Source organism: Lepidochelys olivacea, assembly GCF_965140295.1.
Source record: "Lepidochelys olivacea isolate rLepOli2 genome assembly, chromosome: 14".
Lineage (NCBI taxonomy): Eukaryota > Metazoa > Chordata > Testudines > Cheloniidae > Lepidochelys > Lepidochelys olivacea.
The window spans coordinates 320,049-339,115 of record NC_140424.1 but is presented as its reverse complement, the minus strand read 5'-3'; the positions used below and the strand labels follow the sequence as shown (position 1 = coordinate 339,115).

Below are 19,067 nucleotides of genomic sequence, written 5' to 3'. Positions count from 1 at the left end.
TTTAAAATGTGGAATGCTTTCCTTGTGCTATAGTGTAGCCATAGCTCACAGGAAATAAGCTCCCTGAAAAGGAATCTAGCAACTTTCATTGTGGCCTTTGCACGAAAGCTCTTCCATGTTTCAGGTCCCACCACATACACCCTCTGGTAACAGTGTGTGCTCTCTCTCTGGGCAAGGCTGTAGATTTTACTTTATACAGAGCCAAAAACATGCCTTGTGCTTTGCAGACATAGGATGATATGGTTCCATAAAGGCGAAGCTTTGAAAAGGAAAGAATGAAGGCCAGGGGTAACAAGTCAGGAAGAAAGAAAAGGAGTACTTGTGGCACCGTAGAGACTAACCAATTTATTTGAGCATAAGCTTTCCTGAGCTACAGCTCACTTCATCGGCATCCAATGAAGTGAGCTGTAGCTCAGGAAAGCTTATGCTCAAATAAATTGGTTAGTCTCTACGGTGCCACAAGTACTCCTTTTCTTTTTGCGAATACAGACTAACACGGCTGCTACTCTGAAACAAGTCAGGAAGGAGTGTTCTACTGGATAGGCAGAGGGAGCCATACGAAAGAGGACATTACATGGAGAGGACAGTGAGGGAAGGAAATGAAGAAGGAGTTGTGAACAGAGGATGAGAAGAGAGGTAGGCAGGAACAGAGTTATATATGATCTTGAAAGTGGGGACAAAGTCTGCTGCAGCAGTGAAGGGATTTGAAGAGGGGACGGACATGATAAGATCAGCAGGCAGGGTGGATTAATTTTCACAGCAGCACTTTGGACAAGGAAGGCAAGAGTGAAGGAGGTGGAAGAAAGAAAAAGGGTGCAGTAACTAAGGTGAGAGATGAAAAGTTGGACAAGATTTAAGGCAGTGGGATAGAAAGGAATGGATAGATTTTGGAATGGAGAAGTTGGCAGGAGTTAGCAACATTGAAGTTGGAGGACTGAGTTGGGGAGTCAAATGCCACCAAGTTTTGCATGCCTGCAGAACATGCAGAGTCGTGGGTTTGTCAATGGAAATAGAAAAAGTAGTAGTTTTTCCCATGTTGAGCCTGAGTCGGTGTCAGGACAGAGGAACACAAGACAAAGACAGGTGTGGATGAGGCAGATCTGAATCATTTAATTATTGGGTAATGTCACTCAGGGATATGAGCAAGAGGGAAAAAAAAAAGACAAATGACAGATCTCTGGGGAGGGGACAAGAGCTTGAGGGTTACTACCCCTGTATAATGGTTGGATAGGGAAGATGTACAGTCTTTGAAACTAAGAGAATGAATCATAGAATATCTGGGTTGGAAGGGACCTCAGGAGGTCATCTAGTCCAACCCCCTGCTCAAAGCAGGACCAATCCCCAATTAAATCATCCCAGCCAGGGCTTTGTCAAGCCTGACCTTAAAAACTTCTAAGGAAGGAGATTCTACCACCTCCCTAGGCAACACATTCCAGTGTTTCACCACCCTCCTAGTGAAAAAGTTTTTCCTAATATCCAACCTAAACCTCCCCCACTGCAACTTGAGACCATTACTCCTTGTCCTGTCCCCTTCTACCACTGAGAATAGTCTAGAACCATCCTCTTTGGAACCACCTCTCAGGTAGTTGAAAGCAGCTATCAAATCCCCCCTCATTCTTCTCTTCTGCAGACTAAACAATCCCAGTTCCCTCAGCCTCTCCTCATAAGTCATGTGTTCCAGACCCCTAATCATTTTTGTTGCCCTTCGCTGGACTCTCTCTCCAATTTCTCCACATCCTTCTTGTAGTGTGGGGCCCAAAACTGGAGACAGTACTCCAGATGAGGCCTCACCAATGTCGAATAGAGGGGGACGATCACGTCCCTCGATCTGCTCGCTATGCCCCCCTACTTCTACATCCCAAAATGCCATTGGCCTTCTTGGCAACAAGGGCACACTGCTGACTCATATCCAGCTTCTCGTCCACTGTCACCCCTAGGTCCTTTTCCACAGAACTGCTGCCTAGCCATTCGGTCCCTAGTCTGTAGCTCTGCATTGGGTTCTTCCGTCCTAAGTGCAGGACCCTGCACTTATCCTTATTGAACCTCATCAGATTTCTTTTGGCCCAATCCTCCAATTTGTCTAGGTCCCTCTGTATCCTATCCCTGCCCTCCAACGTATTTACCACTCCTCCCAGTTTAGTATCATCCGCAAATTTGCTGAGTGTGCAATCCACACCATCCTCCAGATCATTTATGAAGATATTGAACAAAACCGGCCCCAGGACCGACCCCTGGGGCACTCCACTTGACACCGGCTGCCAACTAGACATGGAGCCATTGATCACTACCCGTTGAGCCCGACAATCTAGCCAACTTTCTACCCACCTTATAGTGCATTCATCCAGCCCACACTTTAACTTGCTGACAAGAATACTGTGGGAGATCGTGTCAAAAGCTTTGCTAAAGTCAAGAAACAATACATCCACTGCTTTCCCTTCATCCACAGAACCAGTAATCTCATCACAGAAGGTGATTAGATTAGATTAGTCAGGCATGACCTTCCCTTGGTGAATCCATGCTGACTGTTCCTGATCACTTTCCTCTCATGTAAGTGCTTCAGGATTGATTCTTTGAGGACCTGCTCCATGATTTTTCCGGGGACTGAGGTGTGGCTGACTGGCCTGTAGTTCCCAGGATCCTCCTTCTTCCCTTTTTTAAAGATTGGCACTACATTAGCCTTTTTCCAGTCACCTGGGACTTCCCCCGTTCGCCACGAGTTTTCAAAGATAATGGCCAATGGCTCTGCAATCACAGCCGCCAATTCCTTTAGCACTCTCGGATGCAACTCGTCCGGCCCCATGGACTTGTGCACGTCCAGCTTTTCTAAATAGTCCCATACCACCTCTTTCTCCACAGAGGGCTGGCCATCTATTCCCCATGTTGTGATGCCCAGCGCAGCAGTCTGGGAGCTGACCTTATTTGTGAAGACAGAGGCAAAAAAAGCATTGAGTACATTAGCTTTTTCCACATCCTCTGTCACTAGGTTGCCTCCCTCATTCATTAAGGGGCCCACACTTTCCTTGGCTTTCTTCTTGTTGCCAACATACCTGAAGAAACCCTTCTTGTTACTCTTGACATCACTCGCTAGCTGCAGCTCCAGGTACGATTTGGCCCTCCTGATTTCATTCCTACATGCCCGAGTAATATTTTTATACTCCTCCCTGGTCGTATGTCTAACCTTCCACTTCTTGTAAGCTTCTTTTTTATGTTTAAGATCCGCTAGGATTTCACCGTTAAGCCAAGCTGGTCGCCTGCCATATTTACTATTCTTTCGACACATCGGGATGGTTTGTCCCTGTAACCTCAACAGGGATTCCTTGAAATACAGCCAGCTCTCCTGGACTCCTTTCCCCTTCATGTTAGTCCCCCAGGGGATCCTACCCATCTGTTCCCTGAGGGAGTCGAAGTCTGCTTTCCTGAAGTCCAGGGTCCGAATCCTGCTGCTTACCTTTCTTCACTGTGTCAGGATCCTGAACTCAACTAACTCATGGTCACTGCCTCCCAGATTCCCATCTACTTTCATGAGAATCTCTAGATGGAGGACAGGGAGACTTTGTAAAGGAAGGAGTCATTGGGGACTTGAGTAAAGACAGTTTCAGTAGAGTGGAAAGGTAGAAGCCAGATTGTACAGGGCACCCTTTTAAGTATATCAGAAGCAGGCTTTCTGCTAAACAACCAGAGGGCCACAGGACAATCGAGATGCTAAAGGAGCACTCGAGGACGATAAGCCCATTGCGGAGAAGCTAAATGAATTCTTTGTATCGGTCTTCATGGTTGAGGATGTGAGGAAGATTCCCAAACCTGAGCCATTCTTTTTAGGTGACAAATCTGAGGAACTGTCCCAGACTGAGGTGTCATTAGAGGAGGTTTTAGAACAAATTGATAAACTAAACAGTAATAAATCACCAGGACCAGATGATATTCATCCAAGAGTTCTGAAGGAACTCAAATGTGAAATTGCAAAACTACTAACTGTAGTCTGTAACCTATCATTTAAATCAGCTTCTGTTCCAAATAACTGAAGGATAGCTAATGTGACGCCAATTTTTAAAAACGGCTCCAGAGGCGATCCTGGTAATTACAGGCCGGTAAGCGTGACTTCAGTACCAGGCAAACTGGTTGAAACTATAGTAAAGAACAAAATTGTCAGACACATCGATGAATAGAACTTGTTGGGGAAGAATCAACAGAGTTTTTGTAAAGGGAAATCATGCCTCACCAATCTGCTAGAATTCTTTGAGGGGGGTCAACAAGCACGTGGATCCAGTGGATACAGTGTACTTAAATTTTCAGAAAGCCTTTGACAAGGTCCCTCACCAAAGGCTCTTAAGCAAAGTAAGCGGTCATGGGATAAGAGGGAAGGTCCTCTCATGGACTGGTAACTGGTTAAAAGACAGGAAACAAAGGGTAGGAATAAATGGTCAGTTTTCAGAACGGGGAGAGGTAAATAGTGGTGTCTCCCAGGGCTCTGTACTGGGACAAGTCCTATTCAACATATTCATAAATGGTCTGGAAAAAAGGGGTAAAAACAGTGAGGTGTCAAAATTTGCAGATGATACAAAACTACTCAAGATAGTTAAGTCCCATGCAGACTGCAAAGAGCTACAAAAGGATCTCTCAAAACTGGATGACGGGGCAACAAAATGGCAGATGAAATTCAATGTTGATAAATGCAAAGTAATGCACATTGGAAAACATAATCCCAACTATACATATAAAATGATGAGGTCCAAATTAGCTGTTACCACTCAAGAAAGAGATCTTGGAGTCATTGTGGATAGTTTTCTGAAAACCTCCACTCAATGTGCAGCGGCAGTCAAAAAAGAAAACAGAATGTTGGGAATACTTAAGAAAGGGATAAATAAGACAGAAAATCTCATATTGCCTTTATATAAATCCATGGTATGCCCACATCTTGAATACTGCATGCAGGTGCGGTAGCCTCATCTCAAAAATAATAATAATAGGAATTAGAAAAGGGCAACAAAAATGATTTAGGGATATGGAACGGCTTCCGTATGGGAAGAGATTAATAAGACTGGGACTTTTCATCTTGAAAAAGAGACGACTAAGGGGGGATATGATTGAGGTCTATAAAATCATGACTGGTGTGGAGAAAAAAAAAATAAATAAGTGTTATTTATTCCTTCTCATAACACAAGAACTAGGGGTTACCAAATGAAATTAATAGGCAGCAGGTTTAACAAACAAACAAAAGGAAGTATTTCTTCACACAATGCACAGTCAACCTGTAGAACTCTGCCAGAGGATGTTGTGAAGGTCAAGACTATAACAGAGTTCAAAAAAGAACTAGATAAATTCAATGGCTATTAGCCAGGATGGGCAAGGATGGTGTCCCTAGCCTCTGTTTGCCGAAGTTGGGAATGGGCAACAGGGAATGGATCACTTGATGATTTACCTGTTCATTCCCTCTGGGGCACCTGGCATTGGCCACTGTCGGAAGACAGGATACTGGGCTAGATGGACTTTTGGTCTGACCCAGTATGGCTGTTTTTATGTAATATGTGAGGCTGAGAGCATGTATTAACAAAGAAGCATAGGCAGCAAAAGGAGAAAGTCCACTGAAGAAATTCAAAGGCAAAGGAAACGCAAGAGATGATGTACAAGATGGAAGAGGAGGCCGGGTCAAGAGATTTATCTTGGAATACTGGAGACTATAGCATGTTTAAAGGGAGAGGGAAAGGAAACAGATGGGACAGTGTGGTGGTCCAGGAAACTGGATGATCAGAGGGACATGGGAAGTGAGCTCTACTTTGTGCCTCAAATTTTCGTTAGCGGACTACAATCTGAAACATTAACTATGGGCACAATCATGAGACCACAACTCCTGGTCTCCATTCTCCCCACCCCTTATTTTAGGTTATCCTCTTACCAGATCGTATGCCAGAACGAGATGTCAGTACAAGCTTCTGAGCGCCTCTTTCAACCAGCCACTGAGCCAATTCCAGACCAAAGCCACCTAGGCCTCCTGTAATGATGTAGGACTTTGTAGGTGGGCAGGAAGTTCGGGAGATGGCGGCGAGTCTGACAGGCTCAATCTCCCTCACAGAAAATTCCTTCTCTTCCTCTTGGACCTTCCAACAGTCAGACAACAACAATTAAGTAGAAGAGGAAATAGGTCACACCTCTTTGGATCCAGAACCAAGGGCTCTAGAGCATTAGATGTGTCAACTGGCTGAGTTGGCAATATTGTGAGCTATGGGGTTAATGGATTCCTTCTCTCTCTCCTTCCCAGCTATGCTGCTCTAGTTAGGGAATTTCAACCTCACTACACATAGCCCATTTTTCTGTATGCAGTTCATACACACAGGATTCCTGGGTCAGGATGACAGATGTAGAAGAGAAGCCAAGGCCTACAGGTGTCATTACCTTGATCATAACTTTGCCAATGTGTTTTCCTTGTGCCATGAACCTGAAGGCAGCTTCTACCTCCTCTCTGTTGAAGATCGTAGTCCTCAGGGGTTTTACCACACCATCTCTTATACCGGTCTTCAGCAGGTCTGACACTTCCTCCCACTCCTGGTTTCCCTCTTCAAATATGGCATCTAGCAGGATTCCATGAAATGCTACATTCTTCAGGAAAAGGGCCATTCCTAGAGGAAGAAACATGGTTAGCACACCATACTGCTGCAGTTTCTTGTCAAATTAAATTTCTTAGCTTCCAAAACCATTTGCTTGTCTCCATGCTAGTCAGAGATGTGTGAGTATAGGGCATAACAGTTACAAAGCAACAGGGACAGTCACAAAGCAAAATCATGGAGCAGGTCCTCAAAGAATCAATTCTGAAGCACTTATAGGAGAGGAAAGTGATCAAGAACAGTCAGCATGGATTCACCAAGGGCAAGTCATGCCTGACTAATCTAATTGCCTTCTATGACGAGATAACTGGCTCTGTGGATGAAGGGAAAGCAGTGGACGTGTTGTTCCTTGACTTTAGCAAAGCTTTTGACACTGTCTCCCACAGTATTCTTGTCAGCAAGTTAAAGAAGTATGGGCTGGATGAATGCACTATAAAGTGGGTAGAAAGTTGGCTAGATTGTCGGGCTCAACGGGTAGTGATCAATGGCTTCATGTCTAGTTGGCAGCCAGTATCAAGTGGAGTGCCCCAAGGGTCAGTCCTGGGGCCGGTTTTGTTCAATATCTTCATAAATGATCTGGAGGATGGTGTGGATTGCACCCTCAACAAGTTTGCAGACAAACTAAACTGGGAGGAGTGGTAGATACGTTGGAGGGTAGGGATAGGATACAGAGGGACCTAGACAAATTGGAGGATTGGGCCAAAAGAAATCTGATGAGGTTCAACAAGGACAAGTGCAGAGTCCTGCACTTAGGATGGAAGAATCCAATGCACTGCTACAGACTAGGGACTGCATGGCTAGGCAGCAGTTCTGCAGAAAAGGACCTAGGGGTTACAGTGGACGAGAAGCTGGATATGAGTCAACAGTGTGCCCTTGTTGCCAAGAAGGCCAATGGCATTTTGGGATGTAGAAGTAGGGGCACTGCCAGCAGATCGAGGGACGTGATCGTTCCCCTCTATTCGACATTGGTGAGGCCTCATCTGGAGTACTGTGTCCAGTTTTGGGCCCCACACTACAAGAAGGATGTGGAAAAATTGGAAAACATCCAGAAGAGAGCAACAAAAATGATTAGGGGACTGGAACACATGACTTATGAGGAGAGGCTGAGGGAACTGGGATTGTTTAGTCTACAGACGAATGAGGGGGGATTTGATGGATGCTTTCAACTACCTGAAAGGGGGTTCCAAAGAGGATGGATCTAGACTATTCTCAATGGTAGCGGATGACAGGACAAGGAGTAATGGTCTCAAGTTGCAGTGGGGGAGATTTAGCTTGGATATTAGGAAAAACTTTCACTAGGAGGGTGGTGAAACACTGGAATGCGTTACCTAGGGAAGTGGTGGAATCTCCTTCCTTAGACGTTTTTAAGGTCAGGCTTGACAAAGCCCTGGCTGGGATGATTTAGTTGGGATCGGTCCTGCTTTGAGCAGGGGGTTGGACTAGATGACCTCCTGAGGTCCCTTCCAACCCTGATATTCTATGATTCTAGGGAAAAAGTTAATAAAGCAGTTATTTTTCTAAAGGCTTGTCTTCACTACTGAGGTAAGCTGACCTAAGTTATGCTACTCCAGCTACATTATTCATGTAGCTGGAGTAGACATAGCTTAGATCGACTTACCCTGGTATCTTCACTGCGCTGCGTTGACAGGAGATGCTCTCTGGTCAAGACTTCCCTTACTCCTCTCGGAGAGGTGGAGTACCAAGGTCGACCAGAGAGCGTTCTGCCATCGATTTAGTGGGTCTTCACTAAACCCGCTAAATTGACCTTGCTGCATCGATCTCCCCATGGTGAAGACAAGCCCTAAGAACTAAAAATCTACTCAACTTAATTAACACTACATGAGCAAGGGTGCTCTGTAAGGAAGAGAGACTAGTTCACCAGAAGCTCCACCCACACAAGTCACTAGCAAGGATATTAGTTACAAACATTATTTTATCAGGACAAACTATAAATGGCTGATCAGTTATCCTGAGAGCAGAAGCAACTAATGAGAGCTGAATCATAGAATGTACAGAAGTAAAAGCACTTTTAATCTTCCTGTCCATCTCTACAGTGGATTCTTCCCTGTTGGACACTTTCTAGTTCTTTATCTTGACAAGTTTTAAAAGATCCAAACAATGGGGCTGTCACCACTTCCCGTAAGCAACTATTCCACAGCCTGCTACAGCCCGTCACCAGGAAGTTTTTCCTAATAGTTAGTTAGTCTAGGTTTCCCTTTTCCTAATGGGTATACCCTATGCTATAGCCTTAAGTAATTCCTCTCTATCCTTAGTTCTATCCCTGACTCACATGGACAGTGTAAATCATTTAACCAAGCTAAACAGACCTTTTTTTCCTCACGTCAGTCCCTACAGCCCCATGACCACTTCAGTTGCTGTTCTTGGAGATCCAGCCAATTTGGCCTTATCTTTGTAGCAATGAGATGCCCAGAACTGAATAGAATATTCCAGGTGTGATCAACACAACACCTCCATCATTTCCTTGCTCTGTGAAGTCTTTGCAATGCAGCCCAAAATTTCATCATCTTTTTGTTGCCATATCATATTGCTAACCCATGTCAAGTCTCTTTTTGCATTACAGCTTCCCAGGATTTTGATTCCCACTCACCCCAGATGTATTAGCTTCATTTTTCCAAGCTGAATTATATTGTTATTTTCTGCCATGTTTCTAATGTCTCTAGGTCCCTTTGGATCATTTCTGTCCTCACTTGTGTTTGCAGCGCCTCCTAATTTAACATCATTGGTAAGTTTCATTAACATTTTATTTACAGTTTATAAATGATCTTCAAGATTAAGGATGATGTTAAGACTTGACCTAACACATATACGCCAACTCCGTCATAGTTATAAACCTGTTTTTTATTGTTCGTATTGCAGTAATGCCTAGAGGGCCCTGATTGGGGCTCACTGTGGTAGGCCCTGTACAAACATCTGATGAATAGAAAATCCCTGCCCTAAAGAGCTTAAAATCCAAATATAAATGATGAGAAATAAATGGATACAAACATACAGGGGAGCTACACTGTACAGAGATAATTAGGATTGTGTAATAAGCAATGGTCATATCACACCAGTGGCCTAACCACTGTCAAGTGTTTTGTAGGCATTATGGCACAGGTTGGTTTTAAAAAGAGGACTTTAAGAAGGATAACTTTGTGGCTTTACACATATTTATGGGGAGCTTCTCCCATGCAAGAATCACGGCACAGGAGTTTGCATGAAGGTACTTGTTGGAAAAAATTGATAAATGATCAGTGATGAATGTATCATTGCAAAGTTAATGGTTTTGCTTGGTACACATGCCTTTTAAAGCTCTGACAACGTTCATATTGTGGGATATGGATATAGTCCAGCTAAGGCTAGATGTTTCCTGATGCAATATATCTTACCAAGTGGGCTGTTGTTAGACAGATCATATTTGCCTATTTCCAAGAAGCGTCCATGTCTAGCAAGGCAACGTAGACTGGCCTGGAGCTTTTCTTCTGCCAAGGAGTTTAATACCAGGTTGACCCCTACAAGAAAGCAGTAACAGCATTTAGCATGCTCATTCCTGGCAGAGAACCTGACACTCTCAGGGACTTTTCCTTATCTATACAACCAGTTCTAGCCATGATCTTTCTAACTCTGCAACCCTTCTGCCATCCACCATTCCTTGGACTCACCTTTCCCATTGGTGACACGCAGTACATGTTGCTCAAAAGAGGTATTTCTGGAGCTAGCAAAGCTGTTAGCATCCAGCTGAGGGAATCTTGTTTGGAGATACTCGCGTTTCTCAACAGAACCTGACAACAAAGGAGCATTTTATTTTCCTGAGACACAAGCACTCCTTGGCTCATACATCATACATTCCCCTGCCCTCTGCTAAAATCTCTGCTAACAGGACAGCGCTAGGATGCAACTCCGAGGAACTCTAAGACATCTGTAACAGAGCTCTGGGACTTGACACCAGGAGATCCTTTGAACAAGGGTAGTTTTATAGATACTGTCTTGTTCCTGTTAGCAAGTTAATGATGGCTTTATTACAGCGAGGGACAAACCAAGTCATACACTTTCTTTGGTCACATTTCAGAGAAGCTACTATATCTAAAGATACAGGGCCTTTATTTTCTTCTCAGACCCTTGTAACTGACTTTGTTGGAGTCACTCTTGATTTACAGTAGTTAAATGAAGATAGTGATGCTCCATGCAGAGGTAGGGGTGTTTGTGCATGGCAAGTGTATGCATTTGTTTGTGGCAGGGAGGAAAGGGGCAGATTTAGTCGTGTGGCCAGCAGCTGAATTAGTCTCCTTTTCCAAGCATTCTCAGAAATACAAACTGGTAGGATACCATGCAGAAGGTGAGTCACAGAAATGGGACTTCATTACTTACCTACAGTAGCAAAGACACGACAGCCCATGCTCAGCGCAATAGCAATGGCTGCCTGGCCCACACCCCCGGAGCCTGAGTGAATGAGTACACTCTCTCCCTTCTTCATACCACCTCGAACAACCAAAGCATAATAAGCAGTGGCATAGACCACAGGCACTGAGGCTGCCTCCTCCAGAGTCCTAAAGAAAGGAAAATAAAGAATTTTCAGTTCTGGAAGAAACAACTCCCTGTATCTGGGACGGAGGGTGGAGACCACACAGACTCCAAATTTGTACAAAAATGCAGCACTGTGCCTCTTTAATGGGAATACATGCATACTCTGCATTGACTCCCAGTTAACCTTCACTGCCAACTGAAGGCCCCACTCTTGTTCCTTGAAAAAGTCCTAAGTAGTTTAGGGCCTGACTACATCTCTCTATTCACACCCACTGATACAGCTAGACTCTTCTGGCACAATGCAGCTAGCAGTGCCCAGGGTGAAGCCATTACAACAAAGACAAAATATTCTTGGTGGAGGGCCATCAACTGTAAGCCAGCCTACCAGAGCAGGTAAAACTGAGCCCAGCTTACTTAACTGTTTTAAGAGCATACTGCAAGTCTCACCATTTTGGCAAAAGCTTTCAGCAACAGATAGTCAAAACTAAACCTTCTCCCCAGTGTAGATACACCCAAGCTACTGCAGCAGAGAGAGGCAAAGAGCAGAATCTACTATAGTTCAATAATGGTGCTTAGCTACCGTAGTGACAGATACCAAGATACAGGACTCCAGTGTCTGTGGGAAAAGTGATGTATAGAATGCAAACAGCACAGGCCAGTCGAGGAAGTCGATACAAGACACAGTCAGTAAGACAAGAGCTCAGGCCTGTGGCTCAGGACAATAGTTCTGCTACATCAAAGAAGCAGAGTATATTCCATCTCCAATTACAGTTCCTTACATTAAACTCTTTCCTCACCCCATAATCATCCCCAAATGAAACTTCAGTTTCTTTCAGGCAACTGCAGGGTATAGCCTTATCAACATGTGGGAAAAACAGAACAAAGAGACCTACCAGTTCTCTGGCACCTCCCACAAAAATCTCTGGTCAGAGTCCACCACTGTAGCCAGCCCTTTTGCTGGGAGCAATCCCATCACCCGTTTTCCAGTGGGATCCCGTCCTGAGAATTCCATTCCCAGCATGCACTGCTGCAGAGCCCAGTTACCTGAGAAAGGGATAAAATTATTGCAGTGAAATTGCTCCTGTAAAATCCTCTGGGTCAAATATTCACCAAGAATGATCTCCCTGAAGTTGTGATTGGAGTTCCCCTCATGCTGGTCTCTCCCCAGCTCCATGGAAAACCTCTCCAAATCCTGGAATTAGTGTCCTGCTTGCATAGCTCATTAAGCATAGTGGCTTATTTTCTCTTCCCACAAACTCCCCAGAAAGCTGAGAAGCACTGCCAGTCACAGCTCTAGGAAAAGCTGACCACCACAAATCTCAATTTCTATTCTCAATGCTGTCATTTTAGCTTCTAGCTTTCTTTTGAGAAACTGCACTGAAATCTCATCTTGTTTGCAGGATCTTTCCCCTCATCTTTGAGGAAAAAACCTCTCAACTCAAACATTAGGTCCTTTGGGCACGCTGGAAGTCAGTCACTTGATCTATAGACAAGAAGGATTCACACTAAGACTCTGATTTAGGCAAAGAATAGACACATTTAGGGTGGCTAGACTGGGTTGGGGACACTCTCTAGTTAAGTCACCTAACAACCAACTGCCATAGGTGGGGAAACCAAGGCACAGAGCGCAGACGTGATTTGCCCAAGGCCAAAGAGGCAGTCTATCTATCTATAGCACAAGTGGAGGACTGTTAGCTAGGAACTCCCAGATTCTAATCTTAATTCTTAAACTGACACCTTTTGGGGTTTTGGGCAAGTCACTTCACCTCCAACTCAGTTTCTGCTTTTATGAAAAGGGGTAATACTCACCTCATATGTGAGCCATGAGCATTAAATCAGTTACTGTATAAATGCCAAATGATATTGGCACTGCAGTAGTGCTCAGGAGTTCTTGGTACCCATTTCTAGGTTTAGACAAATGCCTCTTATTTTCAAATATCAACCTTGCATAAGCAAAGAAAAAAAGGCTGATTTACAGCTAGTGTGATGGTAAAACTGGAACATTCTTGTCACACTTGGAAACTTATTTACATAATTTTAGTTGTGGAAACTGCCCAATCTCCCCATTCACCTGGGATAGCATCCTGAGAAAGCTTCCCTGTAGCCAGCATAACGTCACGGAAATTAAGAGATGCGTAATAGACCCTGCAGAGTTGAATGTTGGGATTGGTGGTGTGGAAATGGCGAAGTGGAGAGGCAATCCAGCGAAGGGATGAGAGGTCCCCACGAGTCAGCACATTCACATAAGCATAGTCTGTCAACTCCAGAGGCTGGGCTGCAGGAGAACAAGGAAAAGCCAGTGACTTCTCTGAGGGGAGAGAGCTTTACACACTAACATGGCAAAGACAATTCATTTGATGGAAGAGGTTCCTTGTGCAGCAAGAATAGCATGCATACTATGGGACAGACAAGGAATAGGAGCCACACATGGGTGAGGGGAAATTTTCCATTTGTAGTTAGCCAGTTCCTCCCATTCGCCCCACCCAAGACCTTCCTCTCCCTGTAATCTCACCTGAACACTACAAAATAACTCATTCTACGTGGTGAGATTGGCACATGGCACTCTCCTGTCATGGAATTGGGATAGTGATTGCCCAAAGGTACCACCAGGACATCAGTGGAGTAAATCCTTGGGCCAATAAAGGTAAAAGAAAAGAAAAGTACCTCCTCAAATTACTCTAAGACCTGTGGGAGGAAATGCTGCCAAATGACCATCAGGCCTTGATCATAAAAGTCACCTTGCTGCAACAGAAAGTGTCTGAAGGAGCCCCACTTTCCATCACGATACACATTCATCACCAAGTCTCCCTGTAGGATTTTCTGCATCTCCCTGGCAGAAGGGCTTGTGAGAGGGATGGCCGAGGAGGAATTCAGGTTGGAAACAAACAGGCATCTAGAGAGAATACAAATATTCAATCCACAATTGTCATTTTACTTGCGCTTGCCTGTCATGTGTTGAAGAAACTGATGGAAGATAGTCTCCTCTCCAATTGTGACTAAATATTGCATTTTTGTACCTGATCCTGTGGCCCCCTGGTTCCTGGCGTAGACAGTTCACCATGCCCACAATTCCTGAATTCCCACAGCTGGTAGCAGTCAGCCACACAGGCTGCTCAGATGTATCAGCTAAGATCATCTACGAGAGAAATCCCAGCCAGACTGATTAGGCTTCATATAAAAGGAAAGGGTTCTTATTTCCATAAGAGATGGTTGAAAAAAACTCTCTGGTTTCCCTATACACAGGGAAAGGGCTTTGTGAAGCATAGACACCCTGTTTCCAAGGCTTCTTGTCTACTGTATGAAAAGCCTGGAAATAGGAGAGACGTGTAGCCAACTCCATACACAGGAACGCTCACCTTTAAAGATTCCACCCACTTGTAATGGGTCTCCTCTACAGGTAGGAAAATAGGGATCTTGGCAGAAGCCTGCTGGCGGCACAGGAAGATGGCTGAGCCAAAAAACGATCTCTTCACAGCAACCAGATTCAACAAGGTCTTGCTAAATAAATCCTCCCATTCTGCCTGCCAAGCCAAGAAAGATGAAAATTATTGGCAAATGGTCAGGAAAGATTAGAATTGCAAACTAGACTTCTACTGTGTACAACATCTCCTCAGTGGAGATCATCAGCTGGTCCTATCCTCTTCTTTCTATACATGGGGTAAGCTTTTGCCAGAGATCCTATGAATCAACTTGGTTATTTCCTCCCCAGGTCAGTCTGATAAATACTAACTATGGTAAGACTATTATAGAGTTTTACACAGGACTTCTAATAGTCACAACAAGTCACTACTTCCACCTCAGCAGCTCCCCAAATTGTCAAAGATATTCATTTTTATTTGTTGTCAAGTATCGGGGGTAGCCGTGTTAGTCTGTATCCACAAAAACAACAAGGAGTCCGGTGGCACCTTAAAGACTAAAACAGATTTATTTCAGCATAAACTTTTGTGGGTAAAAGCCTCACTTCTTCAGATGCATGGCGTGAAAATCACAAAGGCAGACATAACTATACTGACACATGAAGAGAAGGGAGTTACCTCACAAGTGGAGAGCCAGTGCTGAGAGGGCCTATCTGATCAGGGTGGATGTAGTCCACTCCCAACAACAGATGAGGTGGTGTCAATTGCAGGAGAAGCAAAGCTGCTTCTGTAATGAGCCAGCCACTCCCAGTCCCTATTCAAGCCCAAATTAATGGTGTTAAATTTGCAAATGAATTTTAATTCTGCTGTTTCTCTTTGAAGTCTGTTTCTGAAGCTTTTTTGTTCAAGTATAGCTACTTTCAAATCTGTTTTTAGAATGTCCAGGAAGATTGAAGTGTTCTCCCACTGGCTTGTGTGTATTAGCATTCCTGATGTCCGATTTGTGTCCATTTATTCTTTTACATAGGGACTGTCCGGTTTGGCCAATGTCCATGGCAGAGGGGCATTGCTGGCACATGATAGCATATATCACATTAGTAGACATGCAGGTGAATGAGTCTCTGATGGTGTGGCTGATGTGGTTGGGTCCTCTGATGGTGTCGCTTACAGACAGCCCCCCAACCTGAAGCAAATACTCACCAGCAACTACACACCACACCACAGAAATACTAACCCAGGAACCAATCCCCGTAGCAAACCTTGTTGTCTACTCTGTCCCCATATCTACTCTAGTGACACCATCAGAGGACCCAACCACAGGGGACTGGGGCCAAGAAATACAGAGTTCTTTTTTCAGCACTTCTGGTTGTTATAAGTAAATTAAATCTTCAACAACAAAAAGTAGAGTGGACACATCAACCTGAGTCCCTCCATCTGGAAGGGAAGCTGGCAGAGAACAGGAGGAGGTGGCTGCAACATTTTCAGTATTGTCTAGAAGCAAGTGACATTGCAGCAAAAGAAGAAAATGAAATGCTCTTCAGCTGTGACAGGTCCAGAGGCACGTACAGTTCTACAGCACATTCTGACGTGAGCATGAAAGGGACTGGAAACAGAAAAAAATAATTCAAAAGTTTCAAGAGTACTTTAAATCATGCAGAGTGTCACTTGGGAAACCCACATTTTCTTTCACAGGTATCAGGTGCCAGGTGTCACTCAGCTATGGCACTTACCTTTTGCCACCCTAGGGTTCTGACAGGATAAAAGACTTAAAGGAAGTTATAAATCAACAGGGAAAAAAGCGACTTACAGACACAAGGACAGTTGAGTAACTTTGATATCATAATACCTCCTTTTAATAACTGCTTAGAGAAAAATTACTGAAGAAGTCTAGTAATTGCAACATGCCAAATTCTGCATTCACTACATCCAATGCTGCACTGTTAATTCCAGTGGGACTGACAGTATACATGAGGGAAGGATCTTACTCGGTGAATTTGTTACTATCAAGACAGACCTCCCATAATTGTAGGAGAGAATTGGGTTATAAACTCAGATTCACACTTTATATTGCTGGTTGACAAAAACATTGCTATGATAAAGTCTAATCTTTAGTAAAGAAGGTTCTGAGCTTGCAACATTCCCTCATCCTTTGGGTAAAACGCAAAACAAAAGCTCATGCTCATTAATCATCTCAGAGGACTTTTTGCAAGAGAGTTGGGCTGTAAGAATCAGTGTCTCAGCTACATTCCAACTCCAGGGATTATATTTACCTCCCTTATTTCCATTTGCCGTTTCAATGGGTTATAGTATTCTTTTTCACTTCCTGTCCTAAAAAGAAGTGTTGTGGAGGACTACTGAGTTGCTGCTATGTTCCATTCAAGTATCAGGACTGGATGAAGGATCTTCCTGTATTTATGAAGCATTCTGGGACCCCCACAGGGAGAGCGACACACCATGTAAACAGCTACTGTAATTCGTTAAGGCCTGGCTGTGCTATAAGGATACTCTTCTTGTCCATGGCTCTCTTTGGAGCCCATCAGACACCACCCGAGGTTAGCCAGTGGAGTCCCTGCAAAGCATTGAGACACATTCTCGCTTTCCCAGAAGCGGAACCCATTGCCTTCAGCATTTCAAGAGCAGGAAGAAAATAGAACAAATGCATCTTTAACTCAGAGCCCCCATGATAATACAGCAAACAGACTAGAGCAACTAGTTTTCAGATGGAGTATGTTTTTATATGGAGATCCATATGAACTAAAACTGGTCACCTGAAATACATTATGAAAGAAATTTTGACCTAAACTCACCTGAATTGACTTCCCTACTTGTGCAGCACAGATGGATTCAGAACTTATCTCTGCTGACTAGGAATATTTCTATACATTCCTGAGAAGGGACAAGATAGGATGGAGCAGCCATTCAATGAAATGAACTGCCTGAGATTCTGTATGCAACAAAGTGGACTCTAGGGCTAACTGTAGAGCAAACATCAGAAGAGTTTGGAAAGGCCAACTGTTTACCTGAGCCAAGAGGCCTCTCTGCTGAAGATCTGGAGATGTAAGGAAACTGATGATTTCTCCAAGCGTTTCTCCTTTGAGAAGGGTGTGCAGTAAAACAAACCCTCCTTCTTTCACTGTGGCTGTTAAGTTGGAGAGAATCTCTGCTGGGTTCTCAAAAATGCTCACTGAGCAGTTGCACACCAGCAGGTCAGCACTGGTCAGGTGTCCAGGAGGAGGGCTGATAGGATCCCACTGGGCAATGGAAACACCAGTTTCCTGCAGCTGGCTTTCGTCGACCGGAAGGGTTTCTGGGGCTCGGTCAGTGGCAGTGTAGTCCAGTTGTAGCATGGGCTGAGTATTTAGGAGACCAGTAACACGAGAGAACAGACGTCCATCTCCTGCCAGAGCCTGCAAGGAAAGAAAGAGGGAATAAGATGAAAATCCTGGATATTGTTAGCACATTATGACGAGAGAAGAAAAATTGTTGAGATTTCAAAGCCTCTTAGAGATTCAGTCTATAGTTTCTCATCCTGGGGTCCCAACTAACCTCCACTATCTTCATCCTGTGACTGGTAATGTTCTCCAGTGCTATATCCACACAAGCCTTCAGCTCAGGAGAATCTAGCAAGGCACTGAGTAGGGGATCATCCTGGAGATGCACCTTCTCCCGAGTAACAATCTGTTCTAGCTCTGAATACAGGTTTCCATTCAGTTCCAGACGACAGATTTCAGAAAGGATGTGGAGGAGGCCCTTCTGCATGGACACAGTCTCTCCAAAGGCCCCCACTCTCTCTAGCCCTGGGATGGCCAGTTTGACTCCATGGAATGCTACTTTCTCCTGTAATTTGCAAATCAGACCTAGAGCACAGGAGGAGGAGAAAAATCAGTTCCTTACACAGGTCCTCTTCTTCTTCCAGTCCTGTAGAGGCTTCCTGTTCCAAATAAGCATGGCAAGCAGAACTGCTGGAGGACAGCAACACTCATTACTTCCCACAAATGTTAGCCATGGGTCTTGGTTACTGTGTGGTCCAAGTATGTAATCCATACAACCCAGTTACATAAACCATTTCCAAATAGGAGCTCATTTTTATTGCTGATATGCATTGTGGTAGCAGCCAATCAAGATAGGGCTCATTGAGGTAGGCTCTGTACAAACACATAGTAAAACAGTCCAAGAGACAAAAAACCCCCACAGATGTGACCCCTTAGTGACAGGGGTTAAGACAAAGAAGTAGAGCTCATGACAAATATGTGGCATGTTTGTGCCACGTGTTTATTTTATATATGATTTACTTAAATTCCTGTGTTTTGGGAGATTCTTTTGGAGTGTGGGGGAGGTACTCAAGATTGCAAAGAGAAAGAGACTAAGTTAGAGTAAAAGGAAGGGGAAAAAAGGGAAAAGGGGAGAGATGAGAAGGATGCAAATCAGGGAAGTCCTGGCAAGAACTTCTACGAGCTCCCAGAGACCCTTGTTAAAAATCCCACCAACAATTTGAATATCAGATCAGTTTCCTTGCCCAGAAGACAAAAGATCATGGTCTCTGGACGCTGCTAGATCAGCCATGCCAGAAACACCTTCCCTGGGGCTC

The 19,067-nt window shown here is 44.2% G+C and overlaps 1 protein-coding gene across 1 annotated transcript in view; it reads right to left on the bottom strand.

Annotated features, from left to right (window-relative positions):
- Positions 1–19,067, bottom strand: part of FASN (fatty acid synthase) — a 230,353-nt gene that overhangs the window by 27,155 nt on the left and 184,131 nt on the right. Inside the window, 12 exon segments of the mRNA XM_084646886.1 lie at positions 5,894–6,095; positions 6,391–6,614; positions 9,989–10,111; positions 10,262–10,381; positions 10,968–11,146; positions 12,017–12,167; positions 13,195–13,398; positions 13,862–14,016; positions 14,141–14,259; positions 14,480–14,644; positions 17,500–17,886; positions 18,026–18,336. Coding sequence (XP_084503012.1) covers positions 5,894–6,095; positions 6,391–6,614; positions 9,989–10,111; positions 10,262–10,381; positions 10,968–11,146; positions 12,017–12,167; positions 13,195–13,398; positions 13,862–14,016; positions 14,141–14,259; positions 14,480–14,644; positions 17,500–17,886; positions 18,026–18,336 — 2,340 coding nt within the window.